Source organism: Dichomitus squalens (assembly GCF_000275845.1).
Source record: "Dichomitus squalens LYAD-421 SS1 unplaced genomic scaffold DICSQscaffold_56, whole genome shotgun sequence".
In the NCBI taxonomy this organism is placed as follows: Eukaryota; Fungi; Basidiomycota; class Agaricomycetes; order Polyporales; family Polyporaceae; genus Dichomitus; species Dichomitus squalens.
Window position 1 is genome coordinate 111,529 of NW_006766938.1, and position 22,094 is coordinate 133,622.

At 55.5% G+C, this 22,094-nt stretch overlaps 6 protein-coding genes and 1 non-coding gene across 7 annotated transcripts; 4 read left to right on the forward strand and 3 right to left on the reverse strand.

Annotated features, from left to right (window-relative positions):
* Positions 1-171: 171 nt before the first annotated feature.
* Positions 172-411, forward strand: DICSQDRAFT_174030 (uncharacterized protein; the record flags this gene model as incomplete). The annotated part of the gene is made up of 2 exons (XM_007369826.1): positions 172-264; positions 322-411. 2 exons carry the CDS (start codon positions 172-174, stop codon positions 409-411), a joined length of 183 nt encoding a protein of 60 aa, XP_007369888.1.
* A 3,244-nt stretch (positions 412-3,655) lies between these two features.
* On the reverse strand, positions 3,656-4,340 carry DICSQDRAFT_157407 (uncharacterized protein; the record flags this gene model as incomplete). Its single annotated transcript, XM_007369827.1, has 5 exons — positions 3,656-3,785; positions 3,840-3,960; positions 4,017-4,077; positions 4,133-4,250; positions 4,309-4,340. 5 exons carry the CDS (start codon positions 4,338-4,340, stop codon positions 3,659-3,661), a joined length of 459 nt encoding a protein of 152 aa, XP_007369889.1.
* A 481-nt stretch (positions 4,341-4,821) lies between these two features.
* On the reverse strand, positions 4,822-5,786 carry DICSQDRAFT_69568 (uncharacterized protein; the record flags this gene model as incomplete). Its single annotated transcript, XM_007369828.1, has 2 exons — positions 4,822-5,366; positions 5,435-5,786. The coding sequence occupies 2 exons, from the start codon at positions 5,784-5,786 to the stop codon at positions 4,822-4,824; spliced, it is 897 nt and encodes a 298-aa protein (XP_007369890.1).
* Positions 5,787-7,114: 1,328 nt separating this feature from the next.
* On the forward strand, positions 7,115-7,203 carry DICSQDRAFT_t164. Its single transcript has one exon. It is a non-coding gene; the product is annotated as a tRNA-Thr (tRNA).
* Positions 7,204-12,598: 5,395 nt separating this feature from the next.
* On the forward strand, positions 12,599-13,741 carry DICSQDRAFT_111848 (uncharacterized protein). Its single transcript, XM_007369829.1, has 2 exons — positions 12,599-13,362; positions 13,414-13,741. Exon 1 carries the CDS (start codon positions 12,608-12,610, stop codon positions 13,355-13,357), a length of 750 nt encoding a protein of 249 aa, XP_007369891.1. The 5' UTR covers positions 12,599-12,607; the 3' UTR covers positions 13,358-13,362; positions 13,414-13,741.
* A 1,288-nt stretch (positions 13,742-15,029) lies between these two features.
* Positions 15,030-18,499, forward strand: DICSQDRAFT_140418 (uncharacterized protein). Its single transcript, XM_007369830.1, has 7 exons — positions 15,030-15,361; positions 16,992-17,146; positions 17,201-17,303; positions 17,360-17,473; positions 17,530-17,706; positions 17,783-17,863; positions 17,960-18,499. Exons 1-7 carry the CDS (start codon positions 15,193-15,195, stop codon positions 18,433-18,435), a joined length of 1,275 nt encoding a protein of 424 aa, XP_007369892.1. The 5' UTR covers positions 15,030-15,192; the 3' UTR covers positions 18,436-18,499.
* A 3,129-nt stretch (positions 18,500-21,628) lies between these two features.
* On the reverse strand, positions 21,629-21,868 carry DICSQDRAFT_174035 (uncharacterized protein; the record flags this gene model as incomplete). Its single annotated transcript, XM_007369831.1, has 2 exons — positions 21,629-21,718; positions 21,776-21,868. 2 exons carry the CDS (start codon positions 21,866-21,868, stop codon positions 21,629-21,631), a joined length of 183 nt encoding a protein of 60 aa, XP_007369893.1.
* Positions 21,869-22,094: the final 226 nt, after the last annotated feature.

Sequence of the window (22,094 nt, forward strand, 5' to 3'; positions counted from 1 at the left end):
ACCGTCCGTAGAGTCGCGTCTGTCCGGACGCCAATACGTCGTGGCCTTTCCAAGCAACCACGCTCGTGCGCGTTGCTCCTGACCAGCGTACCACGCGTCTTGTGCATTGTCCTAGAAGATATTGACAAATGGTCGAAGAAACCTGAGGCCAAGCAGTCATTCATCTTCGCCATGCGCTCCGGCAATAAACTCCCCGTAAAGGGCGAGAAGGTTCTGGGGAAGTGCAGGATGGAGAGGGAACAGCGGAAACTGGTTCTGCAGACGGTGAGTGTACAGGCAGTGAATCAATCTGCTGGTGGACGCGGGCTGAAGATGGTGCAGGACGAGAAGGAATTTGTGTACGACTTTTCTGACGACAAGGCACTCACGACGTGGGCTCAAGAGTTAATCGTCCTCCTAGAGAACCGATGACCGAACCGCTACTTATACTTTGGGACTCTAGAGCAAAGCAGACCGCCCCAGCTGGGACGCAAAGCAATTGTCACATACGTAATGAGTGGCAGACCCGCGCGCCGGGATGTGGACGTTGTACGAGTATCATGTACTAGTTCAGTGTTTGCGGTATAGTGTTTGCAGTAGATTAGAGAGCGCCTGGCCCTCCTCATCTAACCTCCGATTGCCATCATGTACGTAGCAACCTCCCAGCGGTTTCCGCGCTCCATTCTGACTCTAGCCAGTCCAGAAACTACAGTCTAGACAACGCCCTCGCTAAAAGAGAACGCGATCGCCGTCTCATTGTAACGCGGCTCGAAAGCGCCCGCCGAAGCCGCTATGCCCACAGGCAGGATAAACGAGAGTATGTACCCTCGCTCACCGTCGGGTATATGCGCACATTACCGGGCTGTTTCGTGCGAAGATGACCGCCCTGACACTCCTTTATTCGGTCTCATGTATACTACCATGATGAACCACTCCACGACCGTCCTACCACGCTGGCTCCCCACCAGATGCATCGCAGGCAGAAGATACTCAGACTTGTGCAAGAGAAGCATCGAAGCAAAACCAGTCGTGTTCAACCTGCAATTGTCTAACGATATGCTTATATCAGGCCCATGAGAAAACGTCACGCATGTCGGCACGGGACAGGGAGCCTAGTACGACTGATATTGTATCATCTGAGGCGGCCTCGAGGTTGCAAGGGCAATTCTGATCTTCCTCGAATCTTCGTGAGATTACTCAGCGGACTTGCCATCATATCCCAAAGACTGAGTCATTCCACGCGATTCTCACGACGACTTCGCAGCCGATACCGTGTCATCGACATCAGCCCTTTCGAAGCTGAACGACGATTCACCACTGACGGCTGTCAAAACCAAAAATGAGACGGTGTGACAAACGCACAAAAGGACCCCGTTTATCATCTTCTACCCCCGTTTCCGAGGGAAACATATATAGCCAAGCCAGCTCGTTCCTCAGAGCAGAGGCTGCTCTAAGCCCCGCATCCGACTCAACGACTATCCAAACCACCGGAATGTTCCCCGCTCCTAGGCCGATGTTGATCATCTTCGCATCGCAGCTGCTTGCGGTGGGATCAAGTCCCCACGTGGAGACATAGAAATGGCGATCTTCGAGGCTCCGGACTCCGAGCGTGCAGGCGATGCCGCTTCTGGGACCTCTGAGTCTGGATTAGACGGTCATAATGCGCAGGAAGCAGCGCAATACTGGCGGGCAGACTTGACACAGTTATCAGCGCTTTGCTGGTACATGGTCGTCAACGGGCGAAATAATGCAACGACTGGCCGCTACTTCCTCGCATACAAGCTTAGTACAATGTCAGGATGCCTACGGCCGGTCTATCTTTATGTCAAACTATTATGCTGACGCAACGTTTCATGGTGTCTGCTCGGCTTGGATTCGCAATCGTATCTCTCCTCTTCGTGTCCAATGCCATGGCAGGATAACTTCGTAGCGACTTGCCGTAGGATCTGCGTGCTTGTATTCTTTCCCTCCCAGTCCGCAAGGGGCTTTATATCGGGCGCCTTGACCAACGTGTATCTGACAGATCGGTGTGATTTCTGGACGGTGCGCAGCTTGTGAATCATTCGCTCTGTCTTGGATTGCTCACCGATTCCTTGTATCGCCCATGCTCTCCTGGGAGACGAGACATTCATGATCCAGTCACCAGCGACCTAGTCATGTCTGACGTGCCACAGAAGCGTTATTCCAAGCATGCACATATATTATAATGATACCCGCCGGAACCTTCCTACGCATTCGCGTCGCGTATGGTTTCGTGGGCTTCGTGAGCCCTGTTCAAGCCCCGCAGCCCGTTGGTGTGTCGACTCTTGGAAGGAATTCCGCGGAAAAGCTGGGAGCCTGAGGTTCCGGCGCGTTGATTGCTCCACTGGCACCACGATGTCAGTGAAAAGCCCAAGATAATGGTCCTTCCATGAAATCATCTCCGCGGGCCTTTACCTTGCCAATGCGGCGTTGCCGTGGGTAGCGTTTCGAGGGAGGAGGCAAAGTCGTGATTTGTCCGTTCAGAAGCTACACGTCAATTTTACGGACTCATTTCCACAGTTGTCCACGATTGTAATGCGGGATGGAGGCGAGGCGGGTGACGAGGCGGCAGACGATGCGTGTTCCGATAAATTCAAGTGGCAGGTGATGCGCCGCAAGGAAGTTCACTTCTCGTCATCCCTCTCGCTGATCTACGTCGGTATCAAGGTCATACTGGAAGGTAGGTCAGTGCGTGCCTCAGTGAGATGCTAGGAGAATGCTAGGTCCATGTTATTATAAGTACTTCGAAGCAAGCTCCGCGTTGGCATGGCAGAGAATAGAGGGAAGCGAACAGGATCGCAGGAATCACGGTCGGACGCATTTGGCTCATCTGGCTCAACAAGAAGGTCAGTGGCTGAACATTTTGTCTATCCACTACCCCTGTGATGTAAATTGGGGAGCGGAACGCCGTTTGCTTCTATGTCCAGCTGTCCATCGGGTGAGTAAGGATGCCGGCGCACCGGTCATTATGACACACCACGCTGACCTTGTGACAAGACTTGCGGTTACCATCTGGCTCATTTCAATTCTGATCGAGAACGCGCTTGCAGTGTCGGTCGTCGGTTTGTGTTACACCCGGTGTTTCCCATCCTCATGAACCACACACCAACCATCCTACCGCGTATGTTGATGACCGGATCGACCGGGTACATGACTGAGGCAGACCTAACCGGGTCAGCTGTTCCGCCGTTTGTGGCGGGTCTCGTTGCGTCCAGGTTTGTCACCACGCCTTTTCATGCGTTGTGAGTGAATCGTTATCGACCAGATATTGTCCTGAACGGAGGCTGACGTGGTCGCCCAGCGTGGTCTCGATGATGTCGACACTTATTGTCCCATGGGTCCTGGTCCCTGGTGCGCGCTACGTACCCACGTAGGCTGCCCGTGGGAGGGACTTCTCACCCTTCCAGCGAACGGGGACCTCGGTGTTCCGAGGTAGGACTTATATGTGTTACCTTAATAGATGTGCCAGCTGGTGGCAGTCCGAAACCAACGAAGGCGTTTCATACACGGGCCATTCACCTGAATATCCTCGTGCCATTCCGTAGATCTGTAATACAAGATATAACAGACTGACGAACTCCTGCGCTAGACAATATACGTTAGAATGGCATGTTCCCGAGTGGCTCGAAGCACAAAAACTAACGGTAGTATTAACCTGTCATTGTGCCTTCTGGATCTGCGCCATGACTGCGGCGATCTGGACGGTCGCCTGCCACCAGACAGCGAAGCCCAAACCGACGATCCCGTGCAGCGTGCCCCACACGTTCTCAGGGGTTGCTCTATATCTGTTGAACGGTCGGTCACATGAAGAGAGGCAGTAGCATTATGCAGATACTTACGATTCGGCGAGTGCACCAAAAGAGTAGGGGATTATTCGAGGAGCGTTAAAGAGGATGGTCGAGCAGGTAACGTGATAAATACACAGCGCGATGGCTAAAGCCCGCTTGCCAGGAAGGAATTCTACTCCAACAATCGCGTAAATGTCAAGTCTGTAGTGAGAAGGACCGTGCACGCACCGGGCAGGCTGAAGCAGAGAAGGGACGCGATGCACGTTCCCGCGACAAGTGCCGCATAGAGCTACCGGGTAAACTTGGCACGTGAACTCTGATACCGGGGGCACAGGGTGGCGTACCTTAATAAAAACGATTGTCGTGTTGTTCAGCTGTAGGAAGGGAAGTCCCAAAGGCGACCAGAGACCCTGAATCGCCATGGGCACATCGAGCGCGATGTGCAAGAGGAATATGACGGATCTGTGGACGCCGCGATAAGGTCACACCCTCCTCGTGCCACGCTCAACAAGGTGCTCACATAGGATGTCTGGCCTGAATCGCTTGCGACATGGTGACGGAGACTTCGGTACTAAAGAGACCAAGAAGCGACGGCTTAGGACTCGTGGCGGGCGGGAGCAAGAGCCGTACAAATGAGCGTCTGATATGATAAGTGCCGCCACGTGGCTCACGGAGGCAATTGTGTCGGATCTCCGATGAGATCGTGATCGTCGACTTGTTGCGTTGATCGCAAGCCGCCTCGAACTCAGCATCGCCTCCCGGCACTCTACATGGTAAACAGTGGACGTCCGACTGGTCAATGTGCACAAAGACTCGGCTACAAGACGTGCTGGAGGCGTGGCAGATCATACATTGAATTTTTCACTCTCAGGCCACGACGTCATCAATTGTTTGACTGTACTCGTACATGATACGTGCCTTCACTTAGGAAGGATCTACCTCTAGCCGCACTCTAACCCCAAAAGCCCAAAGAGAAATACTAATGACTCGAAGCGCAGTAGCGAGCCTCATCAGATACCACGGCATCACGATACTAGTCATCCTCGTCTATATCGCCTTCAGCGACCGAGGACCCCCGCAGGCCGCTACCCGCAATAGCCCGAGCAAACGCGCCCTGCGATATCTCACAAGCGTCCAAGTCCCGCTCCAGATCAATCATCTCCTGGCCATCGGGCGGCGCGGCCGCCTCGTCACCCACGACGAGACGCAGACGGCGAATCTCCTCGCGGAGGCGCGCGATCTCCTCGTCGCGGCGGTCCACGCGGCTTTTGAGTACTTTGATGTACTCGTTGCCGCACCGGAGCAACTGCAGCTTGCTCACGCCACGGTTCGGGCCTTCGACGTTACCCTTGGGTGGGCCGCGGGGAGGCATGGCGCCCGGAAGAATCGGCTCGTCTGGATAGCCATCTTCAGACGGAAGGGGAATAGGCGGGAGGAGGATGCGGAGGTCATCGAACGAGGTCTTGAGTGAGTCGCGCCGCTTCTGCTCTGCGGCCTTGTGTGACGACTTGCGGATCTGCGGGGGCATGAATGGGGTGCTTGGTGAGGCAGCTACGGGCGTGACGACTCCGCCGCCCGCTAGACGACGCATAGGGTGATGGATCAGCTTCCGACTAGGAAAACCATACCCAAAAGTGTGCACAAACCTGGTCGGATAGGCTTCAGCGCGGGGCTGATGAGCTGGGTGCCGGCCGCTTTGTCCGCGGTTTTGGCTTTCGATGACGTGGCGCCTGTACTTGATCGCGTTACAGGCTTTCCCTCTTTTTGTTTTGACACACCATTGCCGCCGTGGGCGCTCGACTGCGATGGTATATTGTTTCCAACCGCTAACCTACCGAGCTTAAACATCTGGGCCGGTGTTGCGGGTTGGATGCGTGCATGCTGTGGTTCGCTGATAGGAGACGAAGGCGTGGTAGGTATCGGCGGCGTAGGCGACAACGACGGGCCCGATATCGCAGACAAAGGTGGCTCTGGGGGAGGATGCGCGGGAGGCGGCATGGGCGGGTCGACTGGAGACGGCGTGTCGCCCGGGACGTCTCCGTACCCCTGCAGACCGCGGTGCACGGGACTAGGCCGAACTGATGTTGGCGCCGACGCGGGGAAAAGTGGCGTATTTGTGGCCGAACGCGTCGCGCGCGTGGAGCCCCTTCTCCCACTGGACGCACCGCCACTAGAAGGATTTCGATCTGCGGGAGGAGGTCGCTTGCGTGCTGGCCGGCTGGTCGAGCTTGACTCGTCGCCGCTGGAGGATGCATTGGGGCGCTTCGCCCCGGCAGCTGGCGAACTACGTAGACGACCCGTCGGCTGAGAGGAAGGACCAACCGAGAGGTCGTTTGTTGTATGCGGATAAGAACCGAGGATGGGACTGGAGATGGGCGGAAGATCGTTCATATCTATTTCGCCAGGGGAGGGGACAGGAAACGCGGGACTCTGAAAGGCGAGATGTGCAGGGGCCGAGTGCGGCGCGGACGGGATCATGTGCGGTGGAATCTGAGACATATAGTTGGGTAGTGGGTTGGTATTTTGCACCATTTCGCCTAGACCATTGCTGCCGCTTGAGTGGAGAAGCATAGGAGAGACGAAGTCAGTGCTTTGTATTGCGCGAAGTTCACCAGATTGGACTGTGCGGGAATGAGCACAAGCCGATTGAAAGGCACAGTGGCGCACGTACCTGGAGTGGGAAGGCCGAACTGGCTCGTGTCTCTCTGACGATCCATGACAGGGGGATGGGTTGAAGAGAAAGAAGTAGTCTGGCCACCGCTTAGCAGCTCCAGCTAGAGAAAATGAATCAGTCGACAGCTTTAAGAAACCCTCTGCGTTCGGTGGGGCCCTCGCATAACTCCTCTACCGACCTTCATATAAGAGAGAGAACTAGGAACGCACCTGTTGCTGGAAGATCTGGTTCTGCAACTGCTGTAACTGCTGTAGCTGGTTCAACCTCAGCTGATGCTCCAGCAGCGCCTGAGGATTCGCTCCAGACGCTGAATGGCCCTGATGCTGGCTCGCCTGCGCCTGTGGGTCCTGCATCGCCAGTAGATTCTCGAGCATTTCCATATTGACCTGCTGCTGAAGACTGCCGAGCTGTTGTTGGAAGTTCATCTGCTGCTGAGGCTGCAAGCCCTGAGTGCTGCCGCCAAAGATGTCTCCAGCATCTCGAGAGGGATCCTGGGAGTAGAAGGGATGCATGGGTTCCCTCAGCTCGAGCCCGAAAACCAGGATGAGAGGATGGAGCAAGTCGAAGTCAAAGCGACGGGTCCCGGCGAGTATCCGGCTCCCAGATCCGGACACGCGCGCAATATATGCCTCAAAATGACAACATAAGTAGTTCCCGTTTAGCTCAGTTGGTAGAGCGCGTCACTAGTATTCGCATCATTACGCTATGACGAGGTCAGTCGTTCGAGTCGGCTAATGGGAATTTTTGTGCATTTCCCAGGAACTGCCGCAGTCCAGAGTGCCATGGCACGCTGATAGTGTTGCATCAATTCCGACCACAAGCGGACAGTGTGTGCACAACGCTGATCTGAATGGGCGGGGGCCCGCTCTGTCTAGTTTCTCGGAGTTTGGTGGTTTGACAGGACTTCGTTCGGTTCCATGCCGAGTACTCTGACAGCACCCGACGCTAGCGGGAATATGCGCACCTCGTGGGAGCCCAAGTAGTATGTTCATTGCTCCGATATCTCACTCCACACGAATTGCCTGAAGCGTATCTTCTTTCACTCGCCCTTGCGGCGCGAATGCGGCGAGCGGAACTTAACTGAACCTACCCACAGAACATTCTGAAGCGTCTGATCGATTCACAGAGGACCCTAGCACTGAAAACGTACTTCGACAGCTGACAGGAAGGGGATCCTTCCCCCAAGTCTGGGGCTCTCGAATGGCAGGTCACAAGGTTCCGCGATATTAATGGACATTCGCCGCGACTAGACCATAGCAAGGTGCCGGTAGGAACCTTACCACGTAAGGGTGCGGTAAGCCAACCTTCAGAAATTTCGTCAGCCTGCCGCTCGCGGCGACTTCTCCAAGCTCCGTTCCCGCCAATGACCGCCCAGGATCATCGGGCGCCATCTGGGTAGGACGGCAATCGGACACTCTTTGTTGCGGACCAGGAAAGTCCGCCGATGCTTTTCCTGCGCCCTGTGGTGTTTCAACGTGCGGCGTTCTCATCCATAGCTATGGTACGGTCTAACTTTCCGTACCTTCATAATCGCTCCGACGAACTGTACGGAAGAATAGCCATGTGTTGCATGAGGAAGATATTTATGCGCTGAGCCTCATCCGCGCTGCATGAGCTCGAACCGTGGGAGTGTCAACCGCGCACTTCATATGACCGGTCCCTGAGCCAACCGCGTGGCAGGGTCGCGTAGAGATTCGGTGGTATTCGCCACCAGGGCAGTCAGAAAGCGCAAGCATTAACTTGCTATTGATTCACTTACAGAGGCTGTGCCGATGGCCGACGGGTGTTTTACTTACTCAATACGAGAAGCACTTCCTGCCACCGCAGACCGCCAAGGGGAGAAAGCTTGCAGCAATTCTTCTACGGGGCAATTGCTACATCTGACCCGATAACGATGTCAGCGAACTCAGTTGACTCGCCGCGGTCAGTAGAATCATGAGCTCCGGTAGCCAAGCAACAGGAACTACGACCCGCATGATGACATCTGCCCTCGAAGCGACCTCCATGTCCTTATGCGCCAGGGACATGACGACAGCAGAATAGCTGCTGCGGAATGCTTCGAAGGGGTTGACGTTCTGCTGGCTAGCCTGCGTGCTTGAGACATCAGAGAGCTCGGCAATAAAATAAAGGGACTGAGGCAGGTAGGATACTTTCATGATAATTTGACCATCCCCGTTGAGGCTAGTTGAAGCGCCCCGGCCCAGCACCAGCGCTGGTGCCCGCGCGGATCGAACCTTATTAGAGCGGACGTATACCTTTGAGCCGGAGGCCAGGTTGATATGCAGAGGCAGAAACATATGCAATATGAATGTACAAGTCCGAATACTTTCGCGCCGGACCTGATGGAAAGCGTATCAGGAGTGCACAGGAGTCAGCGTACGAGACCGCTGTCACGGTCACGGTCAACATACCGGTATATGTCCATAAAGACGGGCAGCGAGATTACTGCCAGCGACCCGCTCTAACCTCGATAGAGATAGGTAATTGACAGTCCCCCCGTAGGCGACGATGCTACATGCTGGTTAGTGATAAAGCCTATGTAGCCTGATGATAACAGACGCGGCACGACGCACCTAACATGATCTGCCGCGCAAATAACTGAGCATATCTTCGAGATAGTGTAAGATGTCCGGACCGGCTTCCGGGGGAGAGGTTATGCGATAGTTTCAGGGGTAGTTATTGTCTCTACTCAGCCCTGGAGCGGGCGAAACGGTTTGGAGTTAGGGCACCTTCGGGCACACCTTAAGTACGCCACCAAATCGTATGTGAGGTCTTGAATGTCGTAATACCAGGTCTGGAGCATAAGACGAATCACATAGCGTCGGTATGCGTTTCCCTGTTTCATTTAACATCGGTGGGCGGGCAGGCTCCACATTGATCAGCGAGGATTCATTGCGTAGTACGCTGAGTACTGCGGAAGAAGAAGAAATAAAAATCACAAGGCGTGTAAGGAATGGCAAGAGGGTCCGATAGCCTGTTTGTCATGGACACGGACGTCCGGGCTTCGGGCGCTTGTATCAAATAGTCTAGTACTGCGAGCTGCAGATCAACTCAGTGTCTTGATTGCTAAGATGATATCCCAAGATGCTGCGAGGATGTGAGCAATGCAGAACAGCTGAACGGACACTGAACGGACCAACGACTTGCCTGTGATCACGACGGAAGACATTGCTGCTCCCACGAAGCGGACTCCGCCTACTCACGGGTAGAACAGAGATTTCAGACAATGCCATGGGTCATATGAGTCTGGACTTACGAAGGAGGTGAAAGCCGATCTGTCAGCACCCGCGGCGCTTCAGTGCAGAGGCCAGACCGGATGCTGTTGGGACAGCGTGTGCTCGGTCGCCAGACGGCGATAGCTACCATACCTCACACGGGTACGAGGTGTTGACCAAGGGGATAATGAATGTCTGCGGTGCTCCTGACAGGGATCCCTCACCACAATCGGACAGAACGATCCATACGCAGGCTGCGAGCCCGCCATCGCCATTGATGCTATAGAGCGAAAAAGGGTGGCGTCAGAGTCAATTTCAAAGAGCCATGATAGCGCTTAAGCTGACTCTACACCAGTATTTTTACAACGGTCACCTAACCTGCGCCCGCCTCGAGAGCCCAGTAGCAGCGACTGGGAGGAGTTATGGGGCTGAAGATGAGGAAGGGTGGATTGAAAGATTTTCTCGACCAGTCGAGGCAGGGGAAGACCTGGGTCGCTATTGAATCAGTCGGCGCCTGAACAAAGACCATAAGCGGCTAGAAGACGAGGGTCGTGGTTGGTGTACTCACCGTAGGCGGGAGGGATGATCCAGTCCGGTTGCCATGTCAAGGAATGGAAGGGCCAATTTAAACGCCTGTATATGACATGAGTTCAATCTGGACTAGCGACAGACCGTTGACACAGAGGAAAAAGAAAGGGTAGGGAATAGAAAAATACAATGCAACTCGGTAGACGCCAGGGCGCCAGAGTGCTTTGCGGTAGCGAGCGACGTCAACGACAGGAGCGATGAGCAGACACCAGAAGCTCATTTCTGCCAGCGTACGTAGGACACGTACAGCGTGTTTGATTCATGGAAAGACTGGGCGAAAGCCGGAGGACAGCCGTCGATGCAAAAGCCGGCAGATATTGGTAAGTTCGCTCCCGCATCCCAGCTAACTTGCCCCGCTCGCAACGAACGACGGAGGGCATTCCCCACACTGATGAGAACGCCGAGTTCGAAGCCTTGTCGAGACGTGTGCGCCGATCGACTTGGCCGATAGGCGCAAACTGGACGGAGGAGTTGTGGGTGCAGCGATCTGTCTGATGACACCGTTAAGCGGGACTGCCATAACAGGCAGTCTGGTCATCAGCTGAGTCCTGACGTGATAAGCGATGCTACCATAGGAGAAGGGGTAATAGTCGTAGAAGAGGTGATCTTGACACCGCGAACGCCACTTCGGCGGCCACAAAAGGACCGTCGCTGCCACTGGCAAGCCAACTTCCGCAAGATGTCAATTCAGCCCCCGTTCTCATGTGCGGCTGCAGCTCGCACGTACGCTATCGCGAGATACAGGTGGGAAATGCGCTGCTGCAGATCTCTCTTGAGATGCCCGCGGACGCGTGTCGCGAGGCGCAGCAGGAGAAGTGAAGCCAAGAGCGGTTGTGGGATCGCGCGGGCAACGACCAGCCAAAGAGCGGATTTGGGGGTGTTGAGCTGGTGTGCTGCGAAATCCGGGGCTGTGTCGTGCGACTCGGCCCCCTTCCCGACCCTTACGGCAATGGCCGCCTTCGTATCGATCCAGAACTAGCGTCGGCGGTCGTAGTTTCCCCGCTCTGCCTCCTAGGGTTCAAACGCTACTGAGGGGCTCCTTCGGAACGGAGAGGGTGTGAGAAGCAGGCGGTGACCGCGAGGGACCAGACCTTCGCGATGATTCCAATGCGGCAAACGGGCCAGTGGCGTTGCGCGTTTGTGCAAGTAAATGTAGATATCGTGCATTGAAAACCGAGAATTCCCTGCGATGTGTCATGTGCTGCGAGGACCCTGAGCATCCCACAATCTTGGGAGACAGATGATGGACTGATGACTGAGACTCAATGACCCATCTGCGGCGACATGTTCTCTGGGACGGCAAAACTCGACGCGATAACGCCCCTATGTCGTGTCCTGCACGAGTGGAGACTGAAGGAAGCAGCTCGCTTTTGTACGTGTTGTGTCCGTAACGACACGGGCGCGTGTACTGACGCGTTGCGTGCAATGGAAAGCGTCCGAGTCACACACCCGTTCGATCATGCCTTCGCTGAGCTGGAAGAGTGGGAAGGGCTTTCCAGTCGGATAAACCAGCGAACAAGGGGGTCGACTGGCCGTGGGAGCAGGGCCCACATCCGATGCTCCGTTCGAGCCTAATCTATCATAGGATGATCAACAACAAAAGAAGAAACGTGCGGCTCGCGGATTTCCGAACGGGCGAAAGATTACAATTGAGATGCCTTTGTCCAGGGTAGGGCGCCGATTGTGGAACTGGGAAGGGGCACGGTGGCTAGTCGGCATGCTTCCCCATCCACATAAGGCATGCTGTGGGTACGCGGCGACGAGGAGGAGGGCGGTGAAATGCGCGCGGCATCAGATGCCGGCACGAGTTCCCCACGCAGAACTTAATTTTGGCCTATGGCGTGGCACGTCTTCTGCAGGACGGTGGCGTGGCGTACCAGGGCATGCCTGACTGGGCATGAACCGGCCCCAGCTCCAACAAGAACTCGCACCCAACTTACCGAGAGGACGGTAGATCAGGACAGACAGGGGGTTGACGTCTGTTGGTGGATGGGAAGATATGGCAAAGTCGCGCCGGGAGTGGGGGATCCGCACAGAGACAAAGGAGTGCCTAGGAGTGCCCGCAGTCCATCATTACTGTCGTCAGTAGGGCGGTGGGGGCGGGACGACTGCTGTCGATGAGCGGAGGGATTCTAGGCGTCGGGTAGCAGGCGGAAAGTGCGAGAAGAGAACAAAAGCGGCGTAGTACAAGATTGGAATCAGATTGGGCAAGAACGTTCTATTTTGATTATGTAACCTATTTGCTCGAATTGGCGTCGCATATTGCCGCAACAGAATACAACAGGTATATCTCTTGAGAGCCACGCTCCGCTTCTCTCCCCCCAACCACCACCATCCCCTCCATGTCCTATCCCTACAAACGGCGTCGAACTGCTACTTCTGTTCTTGCCGGCGATTTTGATCCTCGTCCTCAACGCGACGTCCTCACTAGTCTTTTGAACGGCGTCTCGATGCCCAAACCAACCGAGGAGGAGCTCAACGCGCGCAGGGAGAGGAAGCGCGAGAAGAAGGAGAAGGAGCGGAGAGAGCGAGAGAGGGAGAAGGAGAAGACAGAGAAAAAACGCGTCAAGGCCGCCTCCAAGGCTCCCGAAGCCGTCGCCGCCCCCATCCCCTCAACATCCGGCACGCCCGCAACCTCGAGCGCGATTGCTCCGCTCAAGAGCGCGTCGATCGCCGCCCCTCGCGCAACCACATCTTCCTTCTGGCAAGCCAGACCACAGATCGTCATCCCTTACCTCCAAAGGTCTGCGTCCTTTTCTCCACCGCCCATGCCCTCATCCCCTCCCACCACCCCCGGGCCATCGGTATCCTCTCGCACCTCCGCCGTATCATCCAAGCGTCCGTTCACCCCGGACGACGACGACGAACTTCCTGGCCGACAGCAGAGCATGGAGAGCGACGGGTCGATGCACAAGAGGCCCCGGAAGAAACGACCGGCGGCGCGGAAGGGTTGGAAGGGCTGGGTCGAGGGTTCGCCCCCGCCGTCCGACAAGCTCATCAACCTCGACTCGGTCACTGTGCTGGCGGAGCGGAAGACACGAAGCGGGAAAAGCTTTGATGCTATCGGCGCAGGCCGGGATGGGTGGGTGTAACTCTGGTGCGTGTTCAGCCGTTGTTAACGGTCCGATCGCGTCTGAACGCGCTTTAGGTTTCCGTCGACTGCCAATGCTGTCTCTCGCGTATCGTAAACATGCGTGCGTCCTCTGTTTCCACTGCTAGTCTCATGCGTCTACGTCGTCACGACATATACATGCACATCTCGATACCGAACTCGCGTATACTCCACGGCTCGTTTATTCCCCCTTGCTCCCGCTAGTTGTGGCGTGCCACTGTGACTTTTTCCTTGGGTTGGATTCTTGATCATGGCCAGTCACTCGTTGTACATGTTTTTTCTGCTAGGTTTCTTTCACACAGGCTCACGAATGATCTTGTATACATATGTCGCTGTCGCTCAACAAGCTTGTCATGGCAATCGTCTCTGCATATGCTGACTGAGTAGTGTGCGGAACAAATCGGGGTCTCCCCGCCAACGCGACCCTGGCGTGGAGAAGAGACACACCGCCTGTTGCCCCAACAGGTAGCCACCAATCCTGCGTCACTGGCGAGCATTCGGCTCCCCAACGATCGATCCTGCAGTTCGATCGTTGTCACACCCCGCGATCAGACGCACGTGCGCCTGCAGCGATACACAACTCGCCGGAACGCTCGTCGCCGAAGTCCTCAATTTTGTGTATGTTCAGAACGGCGACATCCATGTACATTTGGCTGGCGCGCGACGGGTGCACTGGACAAACGGGCGCGGTGCCAGCTTCGCGAGACGGCTGCGGAGGTCCGAGATTGGCTTGAAGGAGGCAATCTGCGCTTCCAGCTCCGCATGCACGCCTCGCGCGGGCTGCCGGCGCCCACTGTCGAACGCGGAGCTATTACATGTGCCACCGCGCGTCACGCCTCGCGCTGCGGTCGTGACCGCTCCTCCCGCACAGACCACCTTGCCGCAGTGCCTGTCTCGCCCGTGTCCCCGTGGCCCGTGCGTGCCCTGATACTGTGGTCGGTGATGAGGTGGTTTGGGAACAAGTCCGTAGACAGGCTGTCGAGACAGGCCAGCCGCTGGATCGTTCCTGAGTGGCCTTGCCGGTGCACGTACGTATACGTAGAGGAGTGAATGATTCCCACTTGTCAGATTCGCGCATGTTGGGAACTTGTAGGTCACTGCGTCACTCCTGCGAGCAGGGCCTGGAGTGAAGTCTTGCACGCACTAGATCGAGTGGCAATGTCGCTTCTCGGAATGCACTCCCACGGCCACGTCTCAAATGCCATTCGTTAGGCTAGTATGATGTCCACTTATCGTCCCATCGTACGGTACTCCTTTGAAAGGCTATGGATATTCCAGTGTAGTGTTTGATGGCGAGTCATCGTCACGGGCGGCCTTGGAAGCCATCTGGCTCGGAGCTCCCAGGAACAGGAAATCAAAATCTAGATCAATAAATGCTACGGTCCATTCCTGAACTCATGTCGCCGTCCCTCCCGCATTGCCACTCATCTACACACCCGCAACGACACGTCTTCTACGGATGATATCCGAACTGAATGCCATGAGAGAACCGCTGCACGAGTCCCGACGGTGTCGGTGGTGACGTTCCTTGTGTGACGCCCGTATTTGGAGCTCGTCACGGTGGGGCGCCCATGCCCAATTAGGAAGGAGCGGTGTGGTGCGAGCGGGCGCCCCGCCACACTTTCTTCCGTCTTCACCGCCACCATTGGTACTTTGTACTTCGGACTCCTTGCTCTGACGTCGTCGCCCGTGGGTCTTGCCTGCTGGCTGGTTGTCCTAGCTTGTCTTCTTATCTTGGCATCTGTGCACAAAATACATTGCCTGAGGCAAGATCTCCGACGCCCTCACTTTCGTTAGGAACCCGTCGATCCAAGGATGCTGACGCACATTCCGTTCCCCGCGCTACCGGTCCCTCCGTCATGGTTTCCCGGACACATGCTCCAGTTCCAAAAGATGCTCCCAGCGCTGCTCAACAAGACGGATGTCGTGCTGGAGCTACGAGACTCGCGTCTCCCGCTCACGAGCATCAATCGCAACTTCGAAGGTATGTGCCCATCTCTTACTCGGTTGCTTTCGTCTGTGTTTGCATGTTTTTGAGAGTCCGGCATGGAGGCAATGAATCGGCTGCGGCCTGAATGACATAGTCGCGCGGGGCAGGACGGACTCCGGAGTTGAGACATGACTCGGCGGGGCGGGATTTGTTGGCTGTGGCGCTCAGCACATGGTGCCCCCGCGCTGCTGTGCTGCGCGCACGCAGTGCGCCTCAATTGAGGCGCTTTATCGGCCATGCTCGTTTTCACCGCCCTGACGTGTATCGTGTGGGGTGAGACGGTTTAAAATTAATTTTGGCGGCTCCGCCGAGATACGAAGTCACCCACACGTATCTCGACAAAGTGCCTTCACTGCGCGACGTGAATAGTTTGACGACCGTAATGGCGTGGTGGATGACTGGGCAAATATCCACGGCATGATTTCACGGCTGTCGGGCAATGCGCTTCCCTCCGGGTCTAGGCGGCTGGATCACCGCCGTCGGATAATGTTTGTTTGGCCCGCTAGGCAATACTAGCACCGGACCAGACGTGTCGGCGCTCTACTACAGAGTCGCAGCCGAGCGCGCAACGCCGAGTTCCCGCAAGATCATCGTATACTATAGATGCTTGGTGGTGTAGCTGCCGTCGCCACTGCTTCTTTGACAGTCGCGTGCTGACGGACATGAGGCTAAAGACAGTATTCAACGGCCGCATATTCATCAAGCACCTGTAGTGTTACGGCCTTCAGTCATCATGTTGGATTGTCGCTGCCATGTGCGGGAGCTGTAACCACAGATCCCCCGTCGACAGGCAGGCAGTGCCGGCAACCAAGCACAGGATGGTGCAAGCGTTTGAACGGATGTCAGCCCCAGGATCATGCAGTGTTAACGCCGGACTTCTTTGGGCAGAGGGTGTACAGATCCCTGGATAGTCCACACGGATAACTCAGACGGACTGGGATCCGCTGTATCATGCCACGCCTTTCCAGTCTAAGAATGGTGCAAGTTGCGTCCATTCTGGCATGTGCTAGCACTGGCTGTGTTATGGGGTCGCAGACGCCCCCACCGGTACCGAAAGGTCCCTGGCAAGCACATTCTCCTAAGTCTTGGTAGTGGCAGTCACTGCCCCGCCAAATTCATTGATCGTCCTTCCATACGGCCATAATTTCCGCCGTTAAGAGGAGCGCATCTCTGCCAGTGGGATATTCTCCTGCCGGTGGCATGGTGCGATCGAACAAATGGTTCATGGTGGACTAGCCTCCTCGATCGTTGTTCAGCGCGGCCGCCTTGATTGCAGGCACGGGTTGATGATCATCTCGTTTCACAGCTGATAGTAGTATCAAAGCACGATAGTTGGCTTCAAATTTTTCATCCCAGGGCGCTTCAGTTACCGTCAGCTGGTTGCTATGAAGCCTCGCCTTGCTCACGCTTTCTACTCGCGGTTTGCGCTTTCTGCCGTCAACTCCCACGTCGTGCGACGTGACTTTGTCTCTATGCCGTAGGCATGGCAACCGGCTGCCATCAAATTACCATTCCACGGACCCGTGTGGGTGATCCCTCATGGAAGGTGTTCCTTTGTGGACCTATTGCTTTATTCTGCTTCATTGTCGCAATGCCTGGATGATCGCTGACCCATGTGCTATAGGTGCACTGCAAAAATGGAGACGGGAACGCGGACATGGACCATCGACTGCCAGCTCGTCTCTGGATACGCCGACTGCCGGCCCGAGTAATGGACCTATCTGCGAGCGGGTAGTGGTTTTCAGCAAGCGAGACCTGGTGCCGGAATGGGGGATCAAGGTGTGCATCTCTACTGTATCTGCCGCGGAATCTCTAACGCACCACCTGGCGCAGCCTTTCCAGCGGGCGTTGGCCAACAAGTACCGCGACCAACAACATTTCTTCGCTTCGTGGAACCGCACACGTGATATCAAGGCACTGAGCGAGCTCCTAGTCAGTATGTCTCGGTCTCCGTCCAGTGCCTGGGCTTGCCGGCTTATATGTGGTTCCCAGATGTAGCGAAGGAACATCCGTACAGATCGGAGCTCAACGTGCTGGTTGTCGGGATGCCCAATGTGGGCAAGTCGACGTTGCTGAATGCGCTCAGGAACATCGGAATAGCAGGACGTGAGTCGGGTCCTCAGTTCATCGAGCTTTGGGCGCTGAGGCAGGCAGATTCGCAGCGACGCCTAAAGCGCTGCGGACGTCTGCGCACCCGGGGATGACTCGTGTGCTCTCAACTCGGCTCAAGCTGTCAGTGGAACCGCTCGTGTACGCGTACGACTCGCCCGGAGTGATGCTCCCATTTTTGGGCCGGGACATGACGGGAGCAGAGCGAGGGGTGAAGCTAGCACTCATCGGTCAGTGGACTATCGCCGCTGCAGCGGAGTTCGGTGCGCTGACGTACTGCCTACCTCATCCGCGGGACGGTGACAGCCGGGATAAAGGAGGGCTTGTACGACACTGAAGCGCTCGCGTCGTATTTGTTGTACCGGCTGAACGTGCTGGACCCTGTCTGTGAGTGAACGGCCTCATGCTCTGGTTCTCCTATTCTGCCGTAGAAGCGCGGAGGAGATTGACGCTTACGGACGCCTTCTATCCGAACTCTCGCAGCCCCAGCGTATCTGAAGCTCCTGCCCTCCGGCACACCCCCACTCCTCGACGTGCACGAATTCCTGAACTTGCTCGCGAAGCGATTATGCATGCTCAAGCGTGGTGGTGTTCCTGACTCCTCGCGCGCCGCGGTATGGTTCATCAGGTGGTGGCGAGAAGAGGGTGGGCTCGCGTCTGCGTCCGCGCCGGCACTTCCCGATTACTCAGCAGCTTCAGGAATGGAGACGTTCCGCCGCGGATGGGGCTTCGATTTGGAATGGAGCGTTGATGCTGCGCAAGCTGGCAGATACAACGAGGCGACGATCCAAACAAAGATGGAGGAATGCATCGACAAATTTGAAGAGGCTGCGGTTGAGGAGGAACGGGAGGGCGGTTCTATCAGCTCGACGCAGGAGAAAAAGCGGCTGAAGGAGCAACAAAAGACGAGACAGCGTGCACGGTCGAGTGCGAGACTGGCCGCTCGCAGGGGGGCGTGAGACGGTAAAGTGAAATGTCTGACATTTACACCGGCATGGGAGGGCTTATTCGGGATAGACACATTTGGACGGATAGTGCTTTAGACTATATTGGATATTCTATCCTGGAAACGAAGCACACGCAGTATCTCCGCTGTGAAGACTCCCTTCCAAAGCGAAGCTGTCGGACATCCGATGGGGACCCTCACGTGGGCACGTAACGCGCGGGAGGAATCACTGCTCACAGATTAATAAGTGTCGACAGCAATCGACACCACGCCGCAAACCGATATCAGTCTCCTGGCGGGATCGAGTACCTCATGAACCAGCAGCTTACGAAGGCTCGAACTTCGACGCGAGCACACCAGTCAGGAACGGCAAGACTGCCGAGCTAGCCTGACCTACTCCTGCGATGTTATACGCACAGCCCGTCATCAGCCACTTCGGCAGATTCGTCAGAATGGGGAACATGGGTCCCAGAAGAAGGCCCACGACGGATACAGCTACAGCGTTCTCGATCAATGAGGGTATGAGACAGATGGTCCCTTCCAAGCTATGAGGTAACACCGGAGTGAGACGTCCAACTAAGCTAAGCAAACAAACCATGGGGCAGCGTTCCCAGAGGAAGAGAGCTCGGCGATCTCCAAGCTGCAGCAAGTCGTGCGTTGGATGACTATGGCTGGCAGTCAAAATTGCTGAACTTTTTGTTTAGCCACAATAGGAGGACGCGACCAAGTATGATACCTGTATGGAGAATGAATACCTTTCTGTAGCACAAACATGCGGACGGCAGCTTGAAACTCCGAAAAAACCGGAGGATATCACGCCAGGGTTCAGGCTACCGCCGCGCTTCTCCAAGATGTATGTGACGCTCCAACCTTATCCGGCTGGTATGTCAGCCGCAATTGGCTCGCAAGGGCGACTGCAAACGGTCTATACCGCCCAGCATAGCCTCCACCCCGACACAGATCAACGCGAAGAATGAGAGGAAGTGCACTCCCTTGAGACGCATCATGTACATGAATTTATCGGAGCGGCTGTCGTCAGCATCGTTGCCTGTCTCTCCTTCGTCTTCCATGTGACTGAGAGGCAACACAGGTTCTAGCTATATCATGATTTCGCTGAGGCAATCTTCTCTCTCTCTCTCTCTTGTCTGCGGCCACATAGCACAGCTCAGAGAACTGCAGCGTTGATGGCGCGTGCAGGCCAGGCCAACGGAAGTAATGAAGTGATGCGACCAGAAGCGGGGACTTCCGGAAGATTGTGTCGCTACGAGAGGTGATACAAGCGCGCCCAAGCCTGTGTCCCAAACCCAGGAGTGGTGAGCATCCGCACCCGCCTCCTGCATGAGGGATGGGAACTTTACCGTATATGCCATGCAGGAGCTCCATCTTGGCCGCGAATTTTTCTTCAAGCTTACCACAAAAACTGTGGTTTGAGCAGCTTGGATGGCCAGGGTGAAGCCTATGATGCAATAGACGATGCATATGACCGGGAATGGCCCGGCGGGGACCAGCATTGCGTATGCCCCAATCTGGAGTAGCGCTCTTGTTGAAAGACCGTCTTCAAATGCCTCCCGCAGTAGGTGCAGCTACGATAATATCTTCCCAAATCCGAACCGTTCCGTGAGATAGATGCTGGCCATCGCGCCAGACAGGAAACCTGACTACGGCGATATTCAGGGAGTGATGTGCCACCAAACACTCATGTACCCACAACAGCATCTGAAAAGCATATTAGCAGAGACATCTTTACAAACCCAAACTAGAAAATTGGAGCCTCATACATTAGCAACTTACCTAGTCAGCCGCGTACGGTCCACATTTGGCAGTGCTCCGATACATGATCCCTCTCCTGGATCCTCGGTAGCTTCGGTCCCGTCGTGGCATCGTTCCATCTGTTGATACACAGGCACCAGCATAGAGGCATAAAATGGAGCAAGCTCTTCCGTTGATACTAGGTCGAGTAGGCGTTAATGCCTTCGGACTGCTCAGCCTCCTCACGCGTACTGCCAGTCGGTGCCGTAAGCACACTTGCAGTCACTTCGGACCGTGGCACGCCAGGTGCAGGACTGGCTCTTCTGTGGGATGCTTTGCTCATGACTCCAAGTTTGATAGCATCACGATCAACGCCCGCTGCGGACAGCTCGAGTACGTGACAACTCGGTTCCTTTTTTGGTTCGACCCGCAGTCGCCTGCTGTCCATTCGGTGGTTCCGGCTGCAAGGCGGGAGACACAAGTCAATGAGACGGACAACTTGAATATTGCCCCTGGGCATGTCTATCGAGAGACCAACCTCCTTTGTCTTCACAGTTTCGCTCCTCATCGTAACGGCTGAACCGACTGGCAGATGAAGTAGTACTATATGGGAACGTCGTCCGGTAGAGCTCGGGTGGACTCGGAGTGTGGCTTGCTAGCCCGCGCTACTAGTGGGATAGCCAAATGATTTGTAGTGTCCAGATGGAGCGAGGTATCATACCACGGTCGCCGACGCATGAAGCATATGAGTTCCGGTCGCCAGCGCCTTGGATAATTCAGTGTTGAACGCGCTGATTTGTTTCTCACCAGCGTGTACACGGCCGCTATAAACAGGCCACATCTCGTCACAGGTCTGGAGCCCTGCTGCATCGCAGACGAGTATCCAGCGTTACTACAAATACCTCGGAAGTCTTGGACTGATCATGTAGCAGGGAGATGCTCTCGGGAAGGAGCGGCTCACTCGCTGGCATCTGAATAAACAGCTAAACAGATGACACTTCGCGAGCTCAGTTGATAACTACCCTCAACAGGGAAACCTACCGCAGACCGCAGGGGTCCTGATCGTACGCGTAGTACCTGATCGCACTCATAGCACCTAATCGTACATGAAGAGCCCTTTGTGGAAAGGATTACGCATCATATGATCAGCAGCATGTTGGGTACAGTAGCTTAGGACCCAAACTGCTCACTTACAATATCAGGTTCGTTTCGGGATACTCGCAATCAATCGCGGCGATATCGCATTGTCTCAGCCCCCGCCACCCAGCACCCAGCACACGATCCTGTCATTGTAGCTTTGGTGTACACAGGCTAGTACACGGCACTCGTACAACGTCCACGTTCCGGCGAGCGGGTCTGCCGGTCATAAGTTATGTGACAATTTACCTGTGCGCTTTGCGTCCCAGCTGGGGCGGTCTGCTTTGCTCTAGAGTCCCAAAGTCTAAGTAGCGGTTCGGTCATTGGTTCTCTAGGAGGACGATTAACTCTTGAGCCCACGTCGTGAGTGCCTTGTCGTCAGAAAAGTCGTACACAAATTCCTTCTCGTCCTGCACCATCTTCAGCCCGCGTCCACCAGCAGATTGATTCACTGCCTGTACACTCACCGTCTGCAGAACCAGTTTCCGCTGTTCCCTCTCCATCCTGCACTTCCCCAGAACCTTCTCGCCCTTTACGGGGAGTTTATTGCCGGAGCGCATGGCGAAGATGAATGACTGCTTGGCCTCAGGTTTCTTCGACCATTTGTCAATATCTTCTAGGACAATGCACAAGACGCGTGGTACGCTGGTCAGGAGCAACGCGCACGAGCGTGGTTGCTTGGAAAGGCCACGACGTATTGGCGTCCGGACAGACGCGACTCTACGGACGGTCTCGCCCGAAGCCAGGAAGCTAGACCTGCGAGCAGGCCGGATGTCACATATAACC

Coding starts and splice junctions, on each gene's coding strand:
- DICSQDRAFT_140418 (XM_007369830.1), top strand. CDS start 15,193: ATGCTGACGCACATTCCGTTCCCCGCGCTACCGGTCCCTCCGTCATGG. Junction 15,362..16,991: donor CATCAATCGCAACTTCGAAG/GTATGTGCCCAT, acceptor CATGTGCTATAG/GTGCACTGCAAAAATGGAGA. Junction 17,707..17,782: donor GGTGAAGCTAGCACTCATCG/GTCAGTGGACTA, acceptor GGACGGTGACAG/CCGGGATAAAGGAGGGCTTG.
- DICSQDRAFT_111848 (XM_007369829.1), top strand. CDS start 12,608: ATGTCCTATCCCTACAAACGGCGTCGAACTGCTACTTCTGTTCTTGCC.